The sequence below is a fragment of the Chelonoidis abingdonii genome, chromosome 6, assembly GCF_003597395.2.
Source record: "Chelonoidis abingdonii isolate Lonesome George chromosome 6, CheloAbing_2.0, whole genome shotgun sequence".
Classification (NCBI taxonomy): Eukaryota; Metazoa; Chordata; order Testudines; family Testudinidae; genus Chelonoidis; species Chelonoidis abingdonii.
The window spans coordinates 72,583,495-72,602,140 of NC_133774.1; the positions used below are offsets into that span (position 1 = coordinate 72,583,495).

At 42.6% G+C, this 18,646-nt stretch overlaps 1 protein-coding gene across 3 annotated transcripts in view; it reads right to left on the reverse strand.

The window, feature by feature from the left end:
• Nucleotides 1-18,646, reverse strand: part of EPB41L4A (erythrocyte membrane protein band 4.1 like 4A) — a 217,753-nt gene that overhangs the window by 91,286 nt on the left and 107,821 nt on the right. For all 3 annotated transcript variants that reach the window (XR_012656120.1, XM_032768250.2, XM_032768247.2), the window contains exons 6-8: nt 16,190-16,287; nt 13,076-13,196; nt 240-327 (exon numbers count right to left, since the gene is read on the reverse strand). Coding sequence is in view for 2 of the 3 variants with exons in the window: in XM_032768250.2 (XP_032624141.1) it covers nt 240-327; nt 13,076-13,196; nt 16,190-16,287 (307 nt within the window). In the remaining variant the exon portion in view is untranslated. The remainder of the gene's footprint in view (nt 1-239; nt 328-13,075; nt 13,197-16,189; nt 16,288-18,646) is intronic.

The following is an 18,646-nucleotide window of genomic DNA, read 5'->3' on the forward strand; positions in this document are numbered from 1 at the left end:
GGGAAACAGAATCACATTCTTTCATCCAAAACCCACTAGGCTTCCTTAGGTATAAACTGAATTGATCCATATTCCTCAAAAGTACTTTTTCCTTTGGATTTCTTAAACTCAGTTTTTAAAAAAAAGATACAACTTGGTTACTAAGTATCATAATTACAGATTTTCATTTAAGTGTAAAAGACTTTTTGTAATGCCATCACAAATTTAAAATATTTAGCTTCAATTAAAACAGTACTTACATAGACAGGATGGAGATCTACTCCATACATTTCCAGTGATTTGGCCACTCCTAAGTAATTCAGCTCTGCCTCAGCAGGAACCTGACCCCTGTAAACAGTATAATGAATAAGAACGCTGCCTCTCAATTCAATGCTACAATAGTTGTTTCAAAAAAAAATTCATATTAACAAAGCTTGTTGAATAGGTGTGCAACGCTTCTTTAGTATTTACTTGGACCTTCATTCGCTGCATGGCACTGTTCTCCTACTTGCTCCAGATAAAATGGGTTCCAGCGTTCACTGTGTCTGCTACTTGCTGTTACCTATATATTAAATATTAAATTGATATTAACTATAGTGGCAAAATCTTTCCTTGTCTACCTGCTGCTAACTCCCAAAAATACTCTTGCTGCTGTCCCAAAAATATTTCACAGCATTCATCTTCAAGCCTAAAAGACAAAAAGGTCTTATTTTAAATAACTGCATCATTACTATAAATCAGCAAGAGAAAGAGAGACCATTTACGGGATGATTTCCCTATAGCAATGCTAAACCTGGCAGATATTGTGAGGAAGGCATCAAGAATTTCATGAGTTCAGATAAGATATTCACTTCTCAATAAATTTAGGGATCTGGGGCAAAAATCTGTCTGGGGATCGGTCCTGCTTTGAGCAGGGGGGTGGACTAGATGACTTCTTGAGGTCCATTCCCACACTGATATTCTGTTATAAAGATTTGCCTAAAGAAAGGCAAGTCCTCTGGAAATCTTAACCTTCTATTGCAAAATCTCAGTTTGGAGTCTGCTGCAGAATAGTATCACAAACCAACTGTAGGAACCAATTCTTCTTCTCCATGCAAGTATCATTGCAGCAACCAGCAAATTTCACTAGTTATATACCGTAGAGAAGCAATGGAGAAAAAGTATCAGAGGGGTAGCCGTGTTAGTCTGGATCTGTAAAAGCAGCAAAGAATCCTGTGGCACCTTATAGACTAACAGACGTTTTGGAGCATGAGCTTTCGTGGGTGAATAGCCACTTCGTCGATGCATGTAGTAGGAAATTATCCAGGGGCAGGTGTATATATATGCGCAAGAGCAAGCTAAGAATAACGAGGTAGTTCAATCAGGGGGAATGAGGCCTGCTTCTAGCAGTTGAGGTGTGAACAACCAAAGGGAGAGAAACTGTTTGGAGTTGGAAGCCATTCACAGTCTTTGTTTAATCCTGATCTAATGATGTCAAATTTGCAGAATGAACTGAAGCTCAGCAAAAGAACAGGAGTACTAAGTGGCAACCTAGAGACAACAAATTTTATTTCGCATGATTTCCCGTGAGCTGACAGCTCATTCTTCGGATGCAGTAGAATGGAAACTACAGACAGGAGATATTTATACATACATGAGAAAATGAAAAGGTGGAAAGTGCAATACCAACCAGAGAAGTTTAAATTCAATTTGAGAAAGCTATCATCAGCAAGGAGAAAAAAAAAACTTTTGAAGGGTAATTAGAATGACCCATAGAAGTTGTTCATTTAATTATCCTTCAAAAGTGTTTTTCTCCTGCTGACTGATAGCTCATCTCAAATTGGATTAGACTCTTCCTGTTTGGTATGGCATACTTCCACCTTTCATGTTCCGCTGTAGTATCGAATATCCCTGTCGTGTGTTCCATTCTAATGCATCCGAAGAAGTGAGCTGACCTCACGAAAGCTCATGCTGAAATAAATTTGTTAAGTTCCTCTAAGGTGGCCCAAAGTACTCCTGTTCTTTTTGCGGATAAAGACTACACGGCTGCACTCTGAAATCTGAAGCTCAGCAAGTTTCTCTTTGAAGTCTGGTCCTGTAAGTTTTTTCGCTGCAGATGGCTACCTAAAGATCTTGCTATTGTGTGGCCAGGGAGACTGAATGTCTTCCTATCAGGTTTTTGTATATTGCCATCTAATATCGATTTGTGTCCATTTATCCTTTTCCGTAGAGACTGTCCAGTTTGGCGCGCTCTACATAGCAGAGGGCATTGCTGCATATGAATGGCGTATATTACATTGGTGGATTGCAGGTGAATGAACCAGTGGATGGTGTGGCTGAATCTGGTAGATCCTGTGATGGTGTCACTGGTGTAGACAATGTGAGCAGAGTTGCATCGAGGTTGTTTGCATGATTGGTTCACTGAGTTATGAGTACTAGTTGCGGTGTGCCAGTTACTGTGAAATATGTCAGGTGCTGTGAGCGAGGACTGGCCTGCCAGCCCAAGGCCTGTGAAAGTGTAGATCATTGTCAGTGAGGTTGTAGATCCCTGATGATGCGTGTGAGGGTTTATGCTGGGACCTGTATGTGATAGCCGGTGGGATCCTGTTGGTTTCTTTCTTGGGTTTGTTGCAGTAGGAGGCTTCTGGGTGCACGTCTGCTCTGTTAATCTGTTTCCTTATTCCTCGTGGCGAGTATTGTAAGTTTTGAGAAGCTTGGTGGAGATTTTGTAGGTGTTGGTCTCTGTCTGAGGGATGGAGCAGATGTGGTTGACCTCAGTGTTTGGCTATAGAAAATGTATCGTGTTGGTGTCCCAGGATGGAAACAGGAGGCATGAAGGTAGGCAAGACGGTTGTAGGGTTTTCGATATAGGGTGTGTTAATGTGGCCATCAACTTTATTTGCACCGTGTGTCTAGGAGTGGACCGCTCCGCGTAGATGGTCCATGGCTGAGGATGACGGGGGTGGAAGCTGTTGAAATCGTGGTGGAATTTTCCAGAGGTTTCCTCCCATGGTCAAGATTGAATGAAGTTCAATCAATGTAGCATATAGGAAGAAGGGGCAAGAGTGATGAAGAGCATGAGGAAGTGTTTGTGCAGGCATCCATAAAATGGCATTTGGGCAAGTGGGGCCCATTGCGGCCACTGATCTGGAAGAATATTATTTGTCATCCAATTGTAATAGTTGGTGAGAGAAAAGCCACAAGCTCGCAACCAGTTGGCTTTGGCCAATCAATCAGGTAACTGTTCCGACAGTCTGTATTCCATCGTGTGGAGATTGTTGTGTAGAGACCTTACATCGCATGGTGGCTAGGTGTGTTTCTGGAAAGGACACCAATGCATTGGTAGTTATCTCAGGAACATAAGTCTGAGTAGAAAGTCCACAAATCCAGATAGTCCTTCAGTGAGAGTCGCAATGCCTGAGATGATGGAGTCCAGGATTCCGGGTTTTGTGGTATTGGTAAGATAGAATACCCTGGTCGGCTCTAAGGTATGTTGATTTGGTCGGTTGTGTGTAGGAAGTGTCCTGAAGTAAGATGGTTGCAGTTCTTGTGTATTTCCTCAGTGGGATCTGTAGGAAGTGGCCTTAGAATTTGGTATTGGAGAGTTTTTTTTTTTTTTTTTTTTTTTTTTGTTGGCGGCCCTCCATTTGGTAGTCAACCTGTTCATGACGCACAGCACCTCCTCTATTCAGCCCTCTTGATTATAAATGTCAGGGTTGTTTCTTAGGCTGTGAGATGGCATTCATCTGCACGACTTAGTTATGAGCAAAGCAACGTGTTTTCCACAATTCTCCTGTGCACATTGGCGAGCATTCTGATGTATAGGTCCGACTGTATTTGCGACCCTCGAGGATCATGTGGAGTAGTTCTTACTTGTGCTGTGTGGAGGGTAACTGTGTATCGTGGCTGTTCAGTGTTATCCTGGAACGTATTCTTTGAGTTGAGACAGCACAAGTAGGTTCCAGACGCCGCAGAACTGTATCATGTTTGTGGGGGTGGCAGGGCAGAAAGAGATCCCGAGATAGGACAGACTTTTTCTTCTGGGCTTGATGTGTGGCTGGATAGATTGACGATATGCTAGGGGTTAGGGTATTGGTTGTGGCGCATGTGGAGGTAGAGTTTAGCAGCTGTATAGTCCTTTTTCTTTGTAGAGAGTGAGTGATATGTAGATCTCCTATCGTTATTTAGTGAAGTCCTTTATTACGAAGTTGGTTAATTATGAGAGCTCCAGGTTGGAAGCTCTTTTTTGATGTTTTTTTGTTTGCTGTTAGGATGCTGATCAGGTGGTTCCTCAACTGTGGTCTGTGTAGTATGTAGATACAGTGGATTTTTTACCTTTAGCTTCATTTGTATGATGTCCTCCGTTTGCATTTGGGAACAGGAGATGATATCTGTCTGTATTTGTGCAAGTTCTTCATGAGGTTGATGGATGTTTCCATCCATAACGCTAAGCAGTCCTTGCATGGTGTTTCAGTTTCGAGGGGTGCCGTGTTAGTTGTCTGGACAATGATCCCACACTTTTCCAGCCTTGAGGTGCAGGCCAGTCCTTGCCCACAAACAACTGCCAACCTGAAGCATATTCTCACCAAGTAACTGCACACAAACCATAGTAACTCTAACTCAGGAACCAATCCTAACCAAACCTCGTATGCCAATTCTGCTCACATAATCTACACCAGTGACCATCACCAGGATCTAACCAGATAGCCACACCATCACTGGTTCATTCACCTGCACGTCACAATGTTAATATTTTAGCCATCATATGCCCAGCAATGCCCCTCTGCTATGTAGGCGGGCCAAACTGGACAGGCTCTATGGAAAAGGATAAGATGGACACAAATCCAGATATTAGGAATGGCAATATACAAAACTGTGAGAACACCTTCAACTCCCTGGCCACACAAATAGCAAGATCTTAAGGTATCATCCTGCAGCGAAAAAAACTTCAGGACAAAGACTTCAGAGAAACTGCTGAGCTTCAGACTTCATCTGCCAACATTTGACACCCCCCCCCCCACAAGCACACCCAAAACAACCAGCTCAGATTTAAACAAAGACTGTGAATGGCTTGCACTTACAAACACCAGTTTCTCCTTCCCTGGTTTTCACACCTCAACTGCTTGTAGAAGAGAAAGCCTTCATCCTCCCTGATTGAACTAACCTCGTTATCTTCTAGCCGCTTCTTGCTTGGCATCATAATACACCTGCCTGGAACATTTCCCTACATGACATTCGACGAAGTGGCTAATTCACCCACGAAAGTCATGCTCCAAACTCCTGTTAGTATATAAGGTGCACAGGACTCCAATGGAGAAAAACAGATCCTAGGTATATATGTGAGGAGGATTTTTACTTTGCATTAAAAATATGGTAATTCAAAGCCTTTAAACAATGTACAACAACCCTCAGTGTTAAAACTTTACCCTTCCCTTATAACTCATAGATGCAACATACTCAATAAGGCTCTCCATTGTAGGGTGAAAGTAATACTTCTGCATCTCATTCCAACTAGGCTTTTACCATATTTTTGTTAATTCCTCCGCTAGCATTTCATATAAATTGTTATTGAGACTGTAACTTATGAATATACCAGTATCCAGTTCCAAAGGATTCATTCAATGTGTATCCAAAGACACTTAATACTTATGCTTTAGCCTGCAGATTTACCTTGGTGAAATGTTTCACTACTGTGTTAATATCATCCATATCCAGGATATGGGGCACAGGATCCTGTCATAGATTCAAAAATTCTGTAATACATGCCAATCTCTCTTTTTCTTATCTCCCTTCTTTCTTTCGGCTAGAAGAGTGAGTTCTGATCAAGCTGGTGGCTTCCCTGGTGGCACTCACCTGCGTTTGCTGTTGTGTGTAACAGGAAGAGACGCGTGCAATAGTAGAGGGCAAAAATGGTAGTGAAATGCCAGCCTTCCAGCTGAATCACAGAAACCATCCTATAGATATTAAATGACTCCATCTGTCTGTGGATGGAGCAGTAGAAGTGATGATTGCGATTCTACCTTCCTTATCAAAAGCAGGAGTTGAGCAAGTCTGAGGCTGATTTTACAGGGCTGGCTCCGGCGCACCAGCGCAGGCAAGCAGGGTGTTGGGGGGCCAATGGAAAGGGCAGGCATGTCCGGGTCTTCGGCGTGGGTCCCTAGATCCCTCTTGGAGGAAGACCTGTGCTGAAATTGCTGCCGACTTGCGGCTTTTTTTTTTTTGCCACTTGGGGGGACAAAAATGCTGGAGCCAGCCCTGTGAGCTTAGCCCCTATTTGCAAGAGTTCATGGGTAAGAAGAGGATCCAAAGCCCACTACAGAGAAACCTCGTAAGGTCAAGATTTCTTTCTTCGTGGATTTCTGGTTCACTTCTGTATTTACTAATACGCAGCAGGGTATTTCCCAATTCTGTGGAACCACCTCTTATACACCCCATACTGAAAAATTTTTCTCCAGAATTTGATTTTTCATGTAAAAAAATTATGTTTCTAGCCCTCATAATTTTGAAACAAAATGTTCACTGAAACACTGTTTTCTTCAGAGTATACAGACAATCTGAAATAACAATACTAAAAGGTGTGAATTGCGCCACTCATCTCAATGAGTTAACTCTCAAATCTATCAATGACAATTTAAATGTCAACACTGCTAACTATTACATTTCTGATTTTGTTTGAAGAAACATCATGCTAAATAACATGCTTCTACCACAATTCTAAACTGCTTCTCAACCTGCCAAATGCCCCAACTGTCCATTCAGTAATCATATATTTGGAAACATCTCTAAAGAGGAACAGCACTGCTCTGTGAAGACGTAAGCTGTGGCTAGCAATGAACATAAACAGAGTCTTTCCCAGCATACTCTGACGATATAGGAAACAGGGTGAGGGGAGAGCTAACTGTAGAAACTCTTCACTGAAAACATTTTCAAACATTTAATATTTCATCATATCTTCCAAGTTAGAAAAAATGAAGGCATCCAGGTACTAAGAAATAGCTCTATAATTCAACTCAGTTTTAAACTTTCTCTCAGTACACACCGTTTTCCAAACTTCACAAAGTTACTTACAGTCATAGAAATGTAGGTTGGAAGGGATCTCAAGAAGACATCAAGTCCAGCTCCCTGAACTAAGGTAGGATCAAGTAAATCTAAACCATCCCTGATACGGTTTTTGTATAACTTGTTCTTAAGAATTTGCAATGATGAGGATTCCACGGCCTCCCTTGGAAGCCTGTTCCAGAGCTCAACTGCCCCTATAGTTAGAAAGTTTTTTTCCTAATATTTAACCTAAATCTCCCTTGCTGCAGATTAAGCCCATTACTACTTGTCTTACCTCCAGTGGACATGGAGAACAATTGACCACAGTCCACTTTATAACAACCCTTAACTTATTTGAAGACTGTTACCAAGTCCCCACTCAGTCTCCTTTTCTCCAGACTAAACATGCCCAGTTTTTAAAACCTTTCCTCATAGGTCAGGTCCTCTAAATCTTTTATCATTTTTCTTGCTCTACTCTGGACTTTCTCCACATCTTTCCTAAAGTGTGGCACCCAGAATTGGAAACAATACTCCAGATGATTGGGACAATTACATCCCATGTCTTACATACAAAACTCCTGTTAATACACCCCACAATGATACAAGACTCATATTCAAATAGTGATCCACTATAAACCTAGATCAGCTGTAGAGCCTATCACTTAGCAAGTTATTCCCTATTTTGTAATTATACATTTAGTTTTTCCTTCTCACATGAATACTTTGCACTTATCTTTATTGAATTTCATCTTGTTGAATTCAAACCAGTTCTCAAATTTGTCAAGATCATTTTGAATGCTAATCCTGTCCTCCAAAGTGTTTGCAACCCCTCCCAGCATGATGTCATCCAGAATTCTATAGCATTCTCTCACTCATTGCTACAATCATTCAGTAGAAAAACATTAAACAGTCCTGAGCCAGACTGATCCGGGATCCCGCTAACAACCTTCCCAGTTTACAGTGAACCCATTTGACAGTGTAACTCACTCATTGTACAGTCTTTCAAACCAGTTATAGTAATCACTTAAGTATTTCACTAGACGCTGTCTAGGCTAGGTTTGTAACGAGAATGCCACGTGACTTGTATATAAGCCATAACGTCCCAATTCTGACCTTAGCGTCCAAACATTGGTGCCCTGAATGGAAACTCCAGCTCTATTACCAGGCTTAGATCTTGTAGCGCTGCCACCAGCCAGATTCCAGTGTTTGGCGCACTCTGGTCTCCAACAAACCTTCCCGTGGGGACCCCACACTCAGATTCCCTGAATACTCACACAAAGGAAATACCTCCTCCCTTCTTAAATTCTCACGCTGCTCCCCTCCCTGGCATAGTGCCTGGACGATGTTCACACGTTTCAAAGCCTTGATGCAAACCAGCAGAGAGATCAAGTTCTTTCACCCTTCATCAGAGTCCCTTGCAAAGGTAAGCTTTGCGAACTCTGACACAAAGAGATTTTCCCTTTCCCCCCTGTTTCTTCCTTCCGCCACAATCCCCTGGTGACTTCATAATAGGAAAAATCCCAGTCTTAAAAAAAGCTTATTAAAGAAGAAAAAGAATAAATGATCTCCTGGATAAGTTTTGACAAGTATAGAGTATTGGCTCAAAAAATAGCATAAAACAAGCCTTATCCTAAAAAGAAATACAATAAAACTTCCAGCCAAACTACCACATTAAATACAAAAACAATATTAAACCTATTGTCTTCTACCTTTGTACTTACACTTTGGAAACAGAAACATTGAAGCTGGAGAGGACAGTTCACTCTTCAGAGCCCAAGAGCAACAGAGAGTAAAAGACAAACCCAGAAGTTCCCTCCCTTGAGATTTGAAAAATCTTGTTTCCTGATTGGTGCTCTGGTCAGGTGTTTGGTTACCCCTTTGCAGGTGAAATAGGCATTAACCCTTAGCTATCTGTTTATGACAGTGAGACTGTGTCAAAAACCTTACTAAAAATCAAGATATATAATTACCCTAATCACTAGGCCAGGAACCCAGCCAAAAAAGCAAATTTGACAGTGACTGGGACCTGGTGCCCGCTTCCAGTTTATGTATGCCACTGCAGTGGTACTGTCAGAGAGGAACTGAATGTGTTGGGCTTAGATGAGGGACAGGAATGCACAGCAGGCTAAGCAGACCACTCGAAGCTCCAGAATGTTGATGCGCTGCATTCATGTCCTTTGCGCAGCATGTCCATCGAGGTGGGCTCTCCAAACAGCTAAAGAGGTGTCCATGGTGATGGTAGCTGTGGGGGCAGAAGTGGTAAAGGGGACACCTAGCAACACCTTGGCAGGATTGGTCCACCACAGTGAGAAGGTCCAGACCAGATGTGGGACAATCCATATGACATCCAGGTGGGTCTGCAGACTTATAGGAGCCACAGTTGTAGACAGCGCATGTGTAGGCAGGCAGGGGGCATCACATGGATACAGGCCACCATGTGACCAAGGAGGCAGAGACAGTGATGCACTATGGGGTATGGATTGCAGCGTAGGGCTACCATGGGGGTCGTCAGGGTGGCAAAATGGCCCACCGGAAGGAAGGCTCAAGCTGTCATGGAATCCAGGTGTATCCCAATTAAATGGATTGTCTGCGTTGGAACAAGCATAGAGTGGCATGGAGCAAGTGGAGAGCACAGATGGACAACGTCATTTTGGTGAGGGTTGGCACCACTAGTAGCCAGTTGTCTAAGTAAGGGAACACAGAGTACCCCTGTAGTCACAGTTGGGTTGCAATGATCGCAAAGACCTTGGTATAAACCCTTGGATTGAAATGACCACAAAGACCTTGGTATAAACTCGTCAAGAAGCTAAAAGGAAGAGCTCTGAAATGGTAGTGGTTGCCACCCACGCAGAAAGGAAGAAACTTGCAAGGGGCCAGATGGATATCAATGCGGAAGTATGCATCTTTCATGTCAAGGGGTGTGAACCACTACCCCCAGGGGAAGGAAAGGGATGGGAGGAAGGGGAAGGTATTGGAGTGCTACCTCACCCATTCAGTTGCCGTGTGTACCACCAGCAAAGCAGGGTGGGGAAAAAGAAAGTCATCCCCCCTTGGATAGGATAAAATAGCTGCATTCCACCCTCGGTGGGTAAGCTTAGGAGGTGGCATGACCAGCTCTGCACATGACTTATTGTGCAACCCGGCACAGCTCGGGTAGGAAATGCTGTGCTTCACTGCAGTCCATGACAGGGACTTGCTGTGAGGGCCATACAAGTACTTATGACCCTCTCGCTTGGCAGTGTCCTGCACCAGTGGTACTGTTGGATCAGAGCGAGAGTGGTAGGTGCGGCACTCATCACTGGTGAAGGGCGAGGCACCATCAGTTCCTCCAGACCCAGATTGGACTCCACATATGGCCGGAGAGCCTCCTGCCTAAGGAACTTCTGGAGTTGCAGGAGATGAGCCTCACAGGTCTGTGGACAGATTTCACAGCCCGCAAGGAGATGCACCTTCCCAAGCAGTCCAAGCAGTACACGTTGCTCACTGAGACTGAGTGAAGGCATGACACTCAGTCCTTGAACCCTGGGATGGAGGGCACAGTCCTCCGACAAGTGCTCTGTAGGCGAACTACGAGTGTGTAGAGAGGATTCTGACCCTGACCATGCAGCAGTAAGAGGAAACGGAAGGAGCATCGCCCTGCATGACCTCTTATAACCTAGGCTGGACCATGAGGCAACATGTGACGCACATGCAGGTCATTGGATACTTGTATTGAAAATGCCTGGCTCCAGTGCACGGCATGCATGCGTACTGACGTTTGGAATACACATAGGAACCATCACTCGATAAAGAACATGTTTTTACTAAGCACTGTTCTCTCCATGATCACTTACATTCCCTCTCTGATCACTACCTTCTTGTCTTCAGCACTACCAACCTGCTCTCAGCCTCCTCCCCTTGCTTCTCAATCTTTCCATGATTTCCAATACATCTATAGCTATGACTTCTTTTCCACCCTTAAGCCCCTCCCTTATCTCTCCTCCACTGATTCCTTCCATTCCACTCTCTCCTCCATTCTTGACTCCTTTGTCCTTCTCTCCCAACACGATGTCTAACCTTTCCCACGCTTACCCTTGGCTTACCTCCAACATCTGTTTCCTCTGCTCTTGTTCCTGCACTGCTGAATGTCTGTACTGGCAGTCCCACAGCAACCATATTGATTGTGTTAATTGCAAACTCATTCTTTTTCTTTTTTTCTACCACTTTCTTAAACAAACAGCTCTATTTCTCCCTCACTGAATTCCACATCCACAAAAACAGCCAACATTTTACTACTTTGATTCCCTCCTTAGACCTGACCCTCCATCTCCACACAAAATCATGTAATTTCTTTTTTAAAAAAATCTATATGATCAAGCATGATCTCTCCTCTAATCCACCTTCAGATCCTTCCTTTAGTCTTACCCTTTGCCCTGATGCTACAAACCCATGCAGGTTAATAACGGGTACGCAGGCACAAGCTAATATTACAACTATGGATTGGTTTATTAAACCTCCACATTGTGCAAAATATATGTAAAAACATTCTCTTATTAACACAACAGTCCTCCATCAGCACTCATTTACCCCCATTTGTTTCACACATCCCTGTGTGTTTTGTCTTTAGGACTAAGTAATCTAAAGGCAAGGACTGTTTTTTACTTTGCACACAGCCTAGCACAATGGGTCGAGCACAATGACTGGGAATAACAGGCACTACTGCAACACAAACAGGGAGGAAATAATGTCCTCAGTTAAGCACTGACCAGGGACTCAGGAGACCTGGAATCCATTTCTGGTTCCGACATAGATTTCCTGTGTGACACTGGGCAAGTCACTTTCTCTGTGCCTTGGTTTCCCCTCTTTAAAACGGGAATAATGGTACTTCCCTGCTGCACTGAGAAGTTATAAAGAGACTATACTAGTGATATATTAGTGATTATGAGGCACTCAGACAATAAGGTGATGAGGGCTACATGCATAGATAGAAGTAAATAATAATAGATACCTTCCCCTAAAAGGGGAAGGTTCAAGTCAAGGTGCTGACTGGCAAGCACCCCAATGGCAAGGGATGAATATTCAGGGAGGGGCATGCCTCTATATATTTGAGGGAAGTTAACATCTCCTTTCATTAAGCAAGACATTGATAATGTCAATCTGCAGAAACTACTAGCTGCAAGGCCCTACCTGGCATTTATTAAAATATGTATTTTTAATGTAGCAAAAGCATCAGGACATCTACACCTACATAGAAGAATGTTAGTCTTTTCAGCTAACCCTTTAATACCTCAAACAAAATTAAGAAGAAGGAGATATAGTGCAACAGTCATAAAAGCACCTTGCTGATCAGTTCTTATTGGGGAGATAAGCATTGTTTCATGTTCTGTGTAATTAGGTAATAATATGAGAAGACAGCATGCTTATAAATGTAAGAGAGAGAACTTTATTAAGAGAACTACTTAGCATTCAACTCTTGTGTACACAGACTAAGTTCCTGTGCCTTCTCCAAACTCTTCCCTACTGCAACCTTCCTCCATGTTCCATGAAGATTATTATATGCGAGGCTCCATTACAGCAGCTAACAATTTGGCAAGGAAAAGTGGGCCCATAGCAGTAAGTGCTGTATGTACACATATTGAGAGACGATGGGGAACTGAGGCACAGAGAGATTAAGTGACTAACCCAAAATTACACAAGAAGTCTATGGTAAAGGTGAGAACTAAATCCAAATTTCTTGGATCCCAGTCCAGTGCCTTAACCATAAGATACTATTTTCATTCCCCTCCACTGCAAAATTCAGAGTGGATAATCTGGACATTTATATGTATTTTTAGAAATGTTTTAACTAAAGGTACCTAAAGTACCATATCTATTCTAGTTATATTTCTAATAAGTTCTCAATATAGCCACTCCCCCTGTATTATCTCTATTTTAGATTTCTGACGAACATAAAAGGATGTTTCATGTCACTGGCAGATTCTGCAGACCTTCATTCTGGCATGATAAAGATAACGTGACAATATATCAGTTCCTTCTTCCCTTCTACTTAGCACCTGCAGCATATGATTTCCCAGGCATAGTACCAAAACTGAATTCTTACATCAGAGTTTTGTGTATCCGTTCTATTGCATCTTCCAGTTCTTCCTTCTGGTCTGGAACAAACCGGTATTCTGACACATAACCTGCAGTGTGCTTATATGGGTCATAGTCTCCCAGCTCAGCTATGGTGCACAAGAAAAAAAATTGTCACAAGTTTCAAACATTTTCCCATTATTCAAAAGATGTATTATCTAACCAATCTGCATATGTCACTTCACCTTTTCCCATCACTCAGTAGGTAAAATGAAACTGTTTTCTTATTGGAGAGAAAAAATGCATGGCAATGTTTTGCCTTTATATTAGTTTATTAACAAAGCAGTGTAGACCAATCCATGCAAGATTGGAGGAGCAATTTCATTAGTAACATGTTTTTCAGAGGAATGGAAGGTTCAAGGGCTAGGAAATATGGTATGTAGTTTGTCACCTCTGCAGAACTGGAGTTAATTTAGTTTAGGTCAGAAATAATTGCTACAATATGCTACTCTGTGGTGCATGTGAAATGAACTGATGTTCTGAGTCCAGTTCTTAGAAGATTTGTGCCCATATAATAAAAACGAACATTCAAATGGGCATCCTGGTTGGGAGTTCTAGAGAAGTCAAGGACTGAATTAGAATGGAGATATAACTATCCTGTCAAGCTTAGAGGTAGTCCTTTGAGAAGAAAGCTGAAGTACCTATAGGTAAACAAAAGACTTCAGTCTCCAGTTAATTTCAGTACATTTCTTGAACACTAAATTCACTTTAAAAATCAAAATAATGTATTTAAAAGAAATATGGGGACTTTGTTTTAAAATTTAATCAATTATTATGCATTTTAAAATAATTGTTTTTGCAGTGCCCTGGAATGTGCATATACAGGCAAAAGTGACACAATCATATTTTATATCCTTGCAAACAGCTGTATACTAAATGTATATCTTAATCAGGGCTCAATTCTACAATTCTAATCTACATTGGATAACATTTATATGAGTAATCCCGGTGAAGTTAATGGGATAATTTGCGTAAGTGCTACTTAACATGAGTAAAGGCAGTATCATTAGGCCTTCAAGGAGGCAAGGGCTCCTCAGAAGCCCAGCCTTACTGGAGGTTCCCATCCAAATCCCACTGAAGCCATGGACAGTGCTATGCCTCTTCACACGCCATAAGGTCAGTGCCATAAATCATAATGAAAAAAATCCCATAAAACGTCAGCTTGTTTTTGTTATGGGTTGTTTTTTTGTTTTTTTTTTTTTTTTAACATATTAGTCTTGCCTCCAAAACAAGAGACTGATCTGATCAGCAGAGACACAGGAATTCCCCTCTCCACCGCTCCAACCCCAACCCCGCCCCCCAAAAATCCCAACAATAAAACAGTGGCCCTCATGCTTGAAACAGAATCAACAGCAGGAATAATGACTTTGGGCTTCACTGTGCACTTTAATATTGCACAACAGAGTCGGTGTATCTCTGTGTGCTGTAAGGCTTGCCAAATGTAGAATGCATACGGCACTCTACATTATGCCAAGCCTATGGATGGGATTCCTGTGCAGGTGCTTCTGTCTTATAAATTCAATCTTTCACACAAACATATGGAATATATGATGGTCTCTATTTGCATATTTGTTGTCAAATTCAGCCCTGATGTAAGAAGGTATAACTTCTTATGAAGTCAATGGAAGATACGCCAGTTTCTGCCAGGGCTGAATTTAGCCCTTTGTAACTATTGTGTACCTGTTCTAGCTCTCTTATCCAAAATGGACTTTTCTAGCTGTTTCCTTGTGGCATTTAAAAGAAAGAAATATTGGTCACTGAGATTAGTATCCTATAAACAATCCTTGACTAGAGCTGCAGATTCCCACAGTTTAGCCACTATGCCTATGACCGGGAAATAGAGTATATACTTGTCCCTATTTCTTTTAATCTGTTTGAAGCTGATGCAGTCGCTGCAAAACAATATACTGACCAATATATATTGCAATATTTCACAGTCAAGGTACAACTGTCATTGAAGTGAATGGCCTATCACAAACAGCCTTCTGGGTTGGGTCATATCACCTTCCATAGTTGGGGAAATCTCAGTGAAAAAAACCCCTCAGAATGTGACATGCTTTAACTTTCCTGAGAGACATGTCATATGCCATGAAAGTCTCTAATCTCCTTTTACATTCAATAAGTTACTTCTCTGTTGTGATCTCTCAAACATGTTGTTCTAAAACAGAAATTAAAGGAAGAATATTTTCAGCTTGTATTAGGTAGCTGCTACTGAATTATACTTGGATTAATGATAATCTTCACTTACTATCTGCCACAGATGAAAACTGTAAATTATGAGTTTTCCATGCATAGTTCCCAAGAAAATATCATAAATCCACATGATATCCCTGACTGCCAAATTTTGGATATCTGATTTTAGCCCAACCCACATGATATCCCTGACTGCCAAATTTTGGATATCTGATTTTAGCCCAAAGATGAGCAAAATCTTACTTCTTACTAACTTTCCATTAACGTGAAGTAGCTCACGTTTGCTCTATCAAATCCATGGGATATATCAGCACTCATGAAATCTGCTTCGCAAGTGCATGCCAGTAAGTGAACTGTAGAATTACAACTTCAAGCTTCAAGTCAAAACACATCCCTCCCCTTCATTATCTTCAAGTATTAGTATTGACATAATGTGGTTTTTGTAGGACTGCATCATTTTGGATGATCAACAGATTTGGCTGGAGGCTGCTGCCGGCCCTTCAGATCTACACATTGATGAAATAGAAAATATGATGTAAATAATACTGGGCTGTAGACATACACTGACTTGTAATGTTATCAAGCACTGATAAAAATTTCTTTCTGTGGACAGTCTCAGTAACTCAACCATCAATAACTGTCAGATACTTCAGAAAAGAGCCCATAGTATCTTCATTTAAAATTCATAGTATCTTCATTTAAAACTGGTTCTATAGAAACTGTATTGAAGTGTCCCCTATTTATAATTCTCCTGTTAGTCTCTGTAATTTAATTTTTTTGTAAACTAACATACAAAGATTTAGATTAAAGTCTCCATTTGGTGGCAATATTTGGAATAAATCATAACATTAACAAACAAAAAAGTTATCAGTTGGTCAGAAGAACTCACACTGAATTGCATATGCTCCCAGCTGAGCTGCAATGTTGATGGGACAGGGCATACGACCTTGCAAAACATCTTGCTTCACCTGCAAAAAAAATTGATACCTAAAAGAGAGAGAGAAAATGAAGTTGTTAGTTCAATATTAAGGATTCTGGTGTATTCAGTAACATTTTACTGCCTTCAGGTTTATTTGGGGGGGTGGGGGGGAAGGTCTGTAGCTCAGCTTAAAGTGACATGGTCAACTCAAAAATCATGTTTGGATCTTCTGCAACATTTTTTTTTACTATTAATGTTCAAGTAACATCACAATTATCATCACTGAAAGACTGGAGGAGGAAAAAAATCCTCTAGTTTTCCAATTTGTTTCCTTTGTGCATTTGACAGCACAAATTGTGATAGTCCATTACCCTACAAAGAGATGGTTCCCCTAGTTTGTGTGGGATTTTCAGATAGCAACAGGAAAAGAGAAAACATTTTTTAAAAATCAAACAGGAAAATATGATTGTAAACCAACACAAGGGACAAATTTTGACCTGGTTAGCGGAACAGGGCAAGAGAGACACAGGACATAAGGCACTTGCTCACTCGCTTGTGTGGGCTTGTAACAGGGTCTCCAGACCCCATACTGAACACAGACAGAGAGGGGAGGAAAGTCTCTCCCATTTACAAGCAAGAAGCTTGATCACAACCCCAGGAATTTGCCAGTCATGGAGGCAGGCATCCACAGCTGCAACCAACTGAGGAAACAGAGCCTGCTGTAAAGGGAGGAGTGTAGAGAATGAAAGGGAGGCACTAAGGCCTTGAATAGCAAGGTGATGACAGCTTTGCACTAGGCTGCCTCCAAGAAACAAGCCAGGAAACTGAAAGAGACAGCAAGCCCAAAAAGTGAAGGTCTGACAGGCTTAACTGAAGGTCAGAATCCAAGAACTTACCTGACTGAGAGCAAATAAAGGAGAGTCAGTCAGGAGAAGCTCAGACCCCTCAAGAGACTACCCCAAAAGGCATTGACAGGGCTATACGTACCACCGCCAGCAAGTGTGGGAGGAAAAATAGACACCACTGGGCCACTATATTCCATTCCTCCACTTGCAAGTGGGAAGGAAGAGGTGGGGCCCTGGCTCAGCCTCCCAGTGCACCAGCCAGTTGGACTACGTAACTTTGTTAGTGCAGAGTACTTCCCCTCAGAGCTGTAGGAAACCAGGAGAGTCGATTGTGACTCTCAGGCCTTGGCTACACTGGAGAGTTGCACTGCTGGTGGTGGGTTTACAGCGCTGCAACTTACTCATCGTCCACACTTGCAAGGCACACACAGCGCTGCATCTCCCTGGCTGACACAGCGCTGCTCCGCAAGTGTGGCCACCAAAAGCGCTGTAATTGGTCTCTGAGGTATTCGGAGGTATCCCAGAATGCCTGTTCAGCCACTCTGCTGTTTAGTTGTGAACTCAGGGCTCCCGGAGCTGCTTATCTAAAAAACAAACACAGCTCGTTTGCTCGAGCAGAGGCAGACAGGGGAATTCCTTTGGAATGTTCACAGCTTGATAGTGTTTGCTTGAGAGAAGCAACATGGCGGGGGGAGGAGGAAGTCCGTTTTGGAGCAGCTGCTTATCTAGTCTGAAGGCTATTTGCATTTAGTGAATAAGAGAGGGGTGGGGGAAGGGGTCGAAACTTTTATAATGATTGAAGGTTGGTGCTGTGTATCTTCCAGTGCTTAGAACTTGCAAGGCAGGGAGCTGACACAGTGTCACCTCCAAAAATCCACTCTCTCTTTCTCCCCCACGCTCCCTCTCACGCTCCACCCCACCCCTCTCTTTTGAAAAGCATGTTGCAGCCACTTGAATGTGGGATAGCTGCCCATAATGCACCACTCCCAACAGCGCTGCAAATGTGGCCACACTGCAGCGCTGGTAGCTGTCAGTGTGGCCACACTGCAGCGTTTTCCCTACACAGCTGTACGAAGACAGCTGTAACTCCCAGTGCTGTACAGCTGTAAAAGTGTAGCCATGGCCTCAATCTGCTTCCAAATCTGCCCCGGGGCAGCACAATGCACTTCCCCTTACCCAGGGCTCATGGTAAAGCCACGGCTACACTTACAGCTGTACAGCGCTGGGAGTTACAGCTGTCTTCGTACAGCTGTGTAGGGAAAGCGCTGCAGTGCGGCCACATCTGCAGCATTTGCAGTGCTGTTGGGAGTGGTTGAACAGGCATTCTGGGATACCTCCGAATACTCTGGAGGCCAATTACAGCACTTTTGGTGGCCACACTGGCGGAGCAGCTCTGCATCACCAGCGCTGCAATCGTTATACTCCAGGCAGAGCAGGAGTACAGCCAGCGCTGCAGCCAGGGAGATGCAGCGCTGTATGTGCCTTGCAAGTGTGGACGGTGAGTAACTTGCAGCGCTGTAAACACACCACCAGCGCTGCAACTCTCCAGTGTAGCCATAGCCTTAAAAGGAGTCAGGGGCAG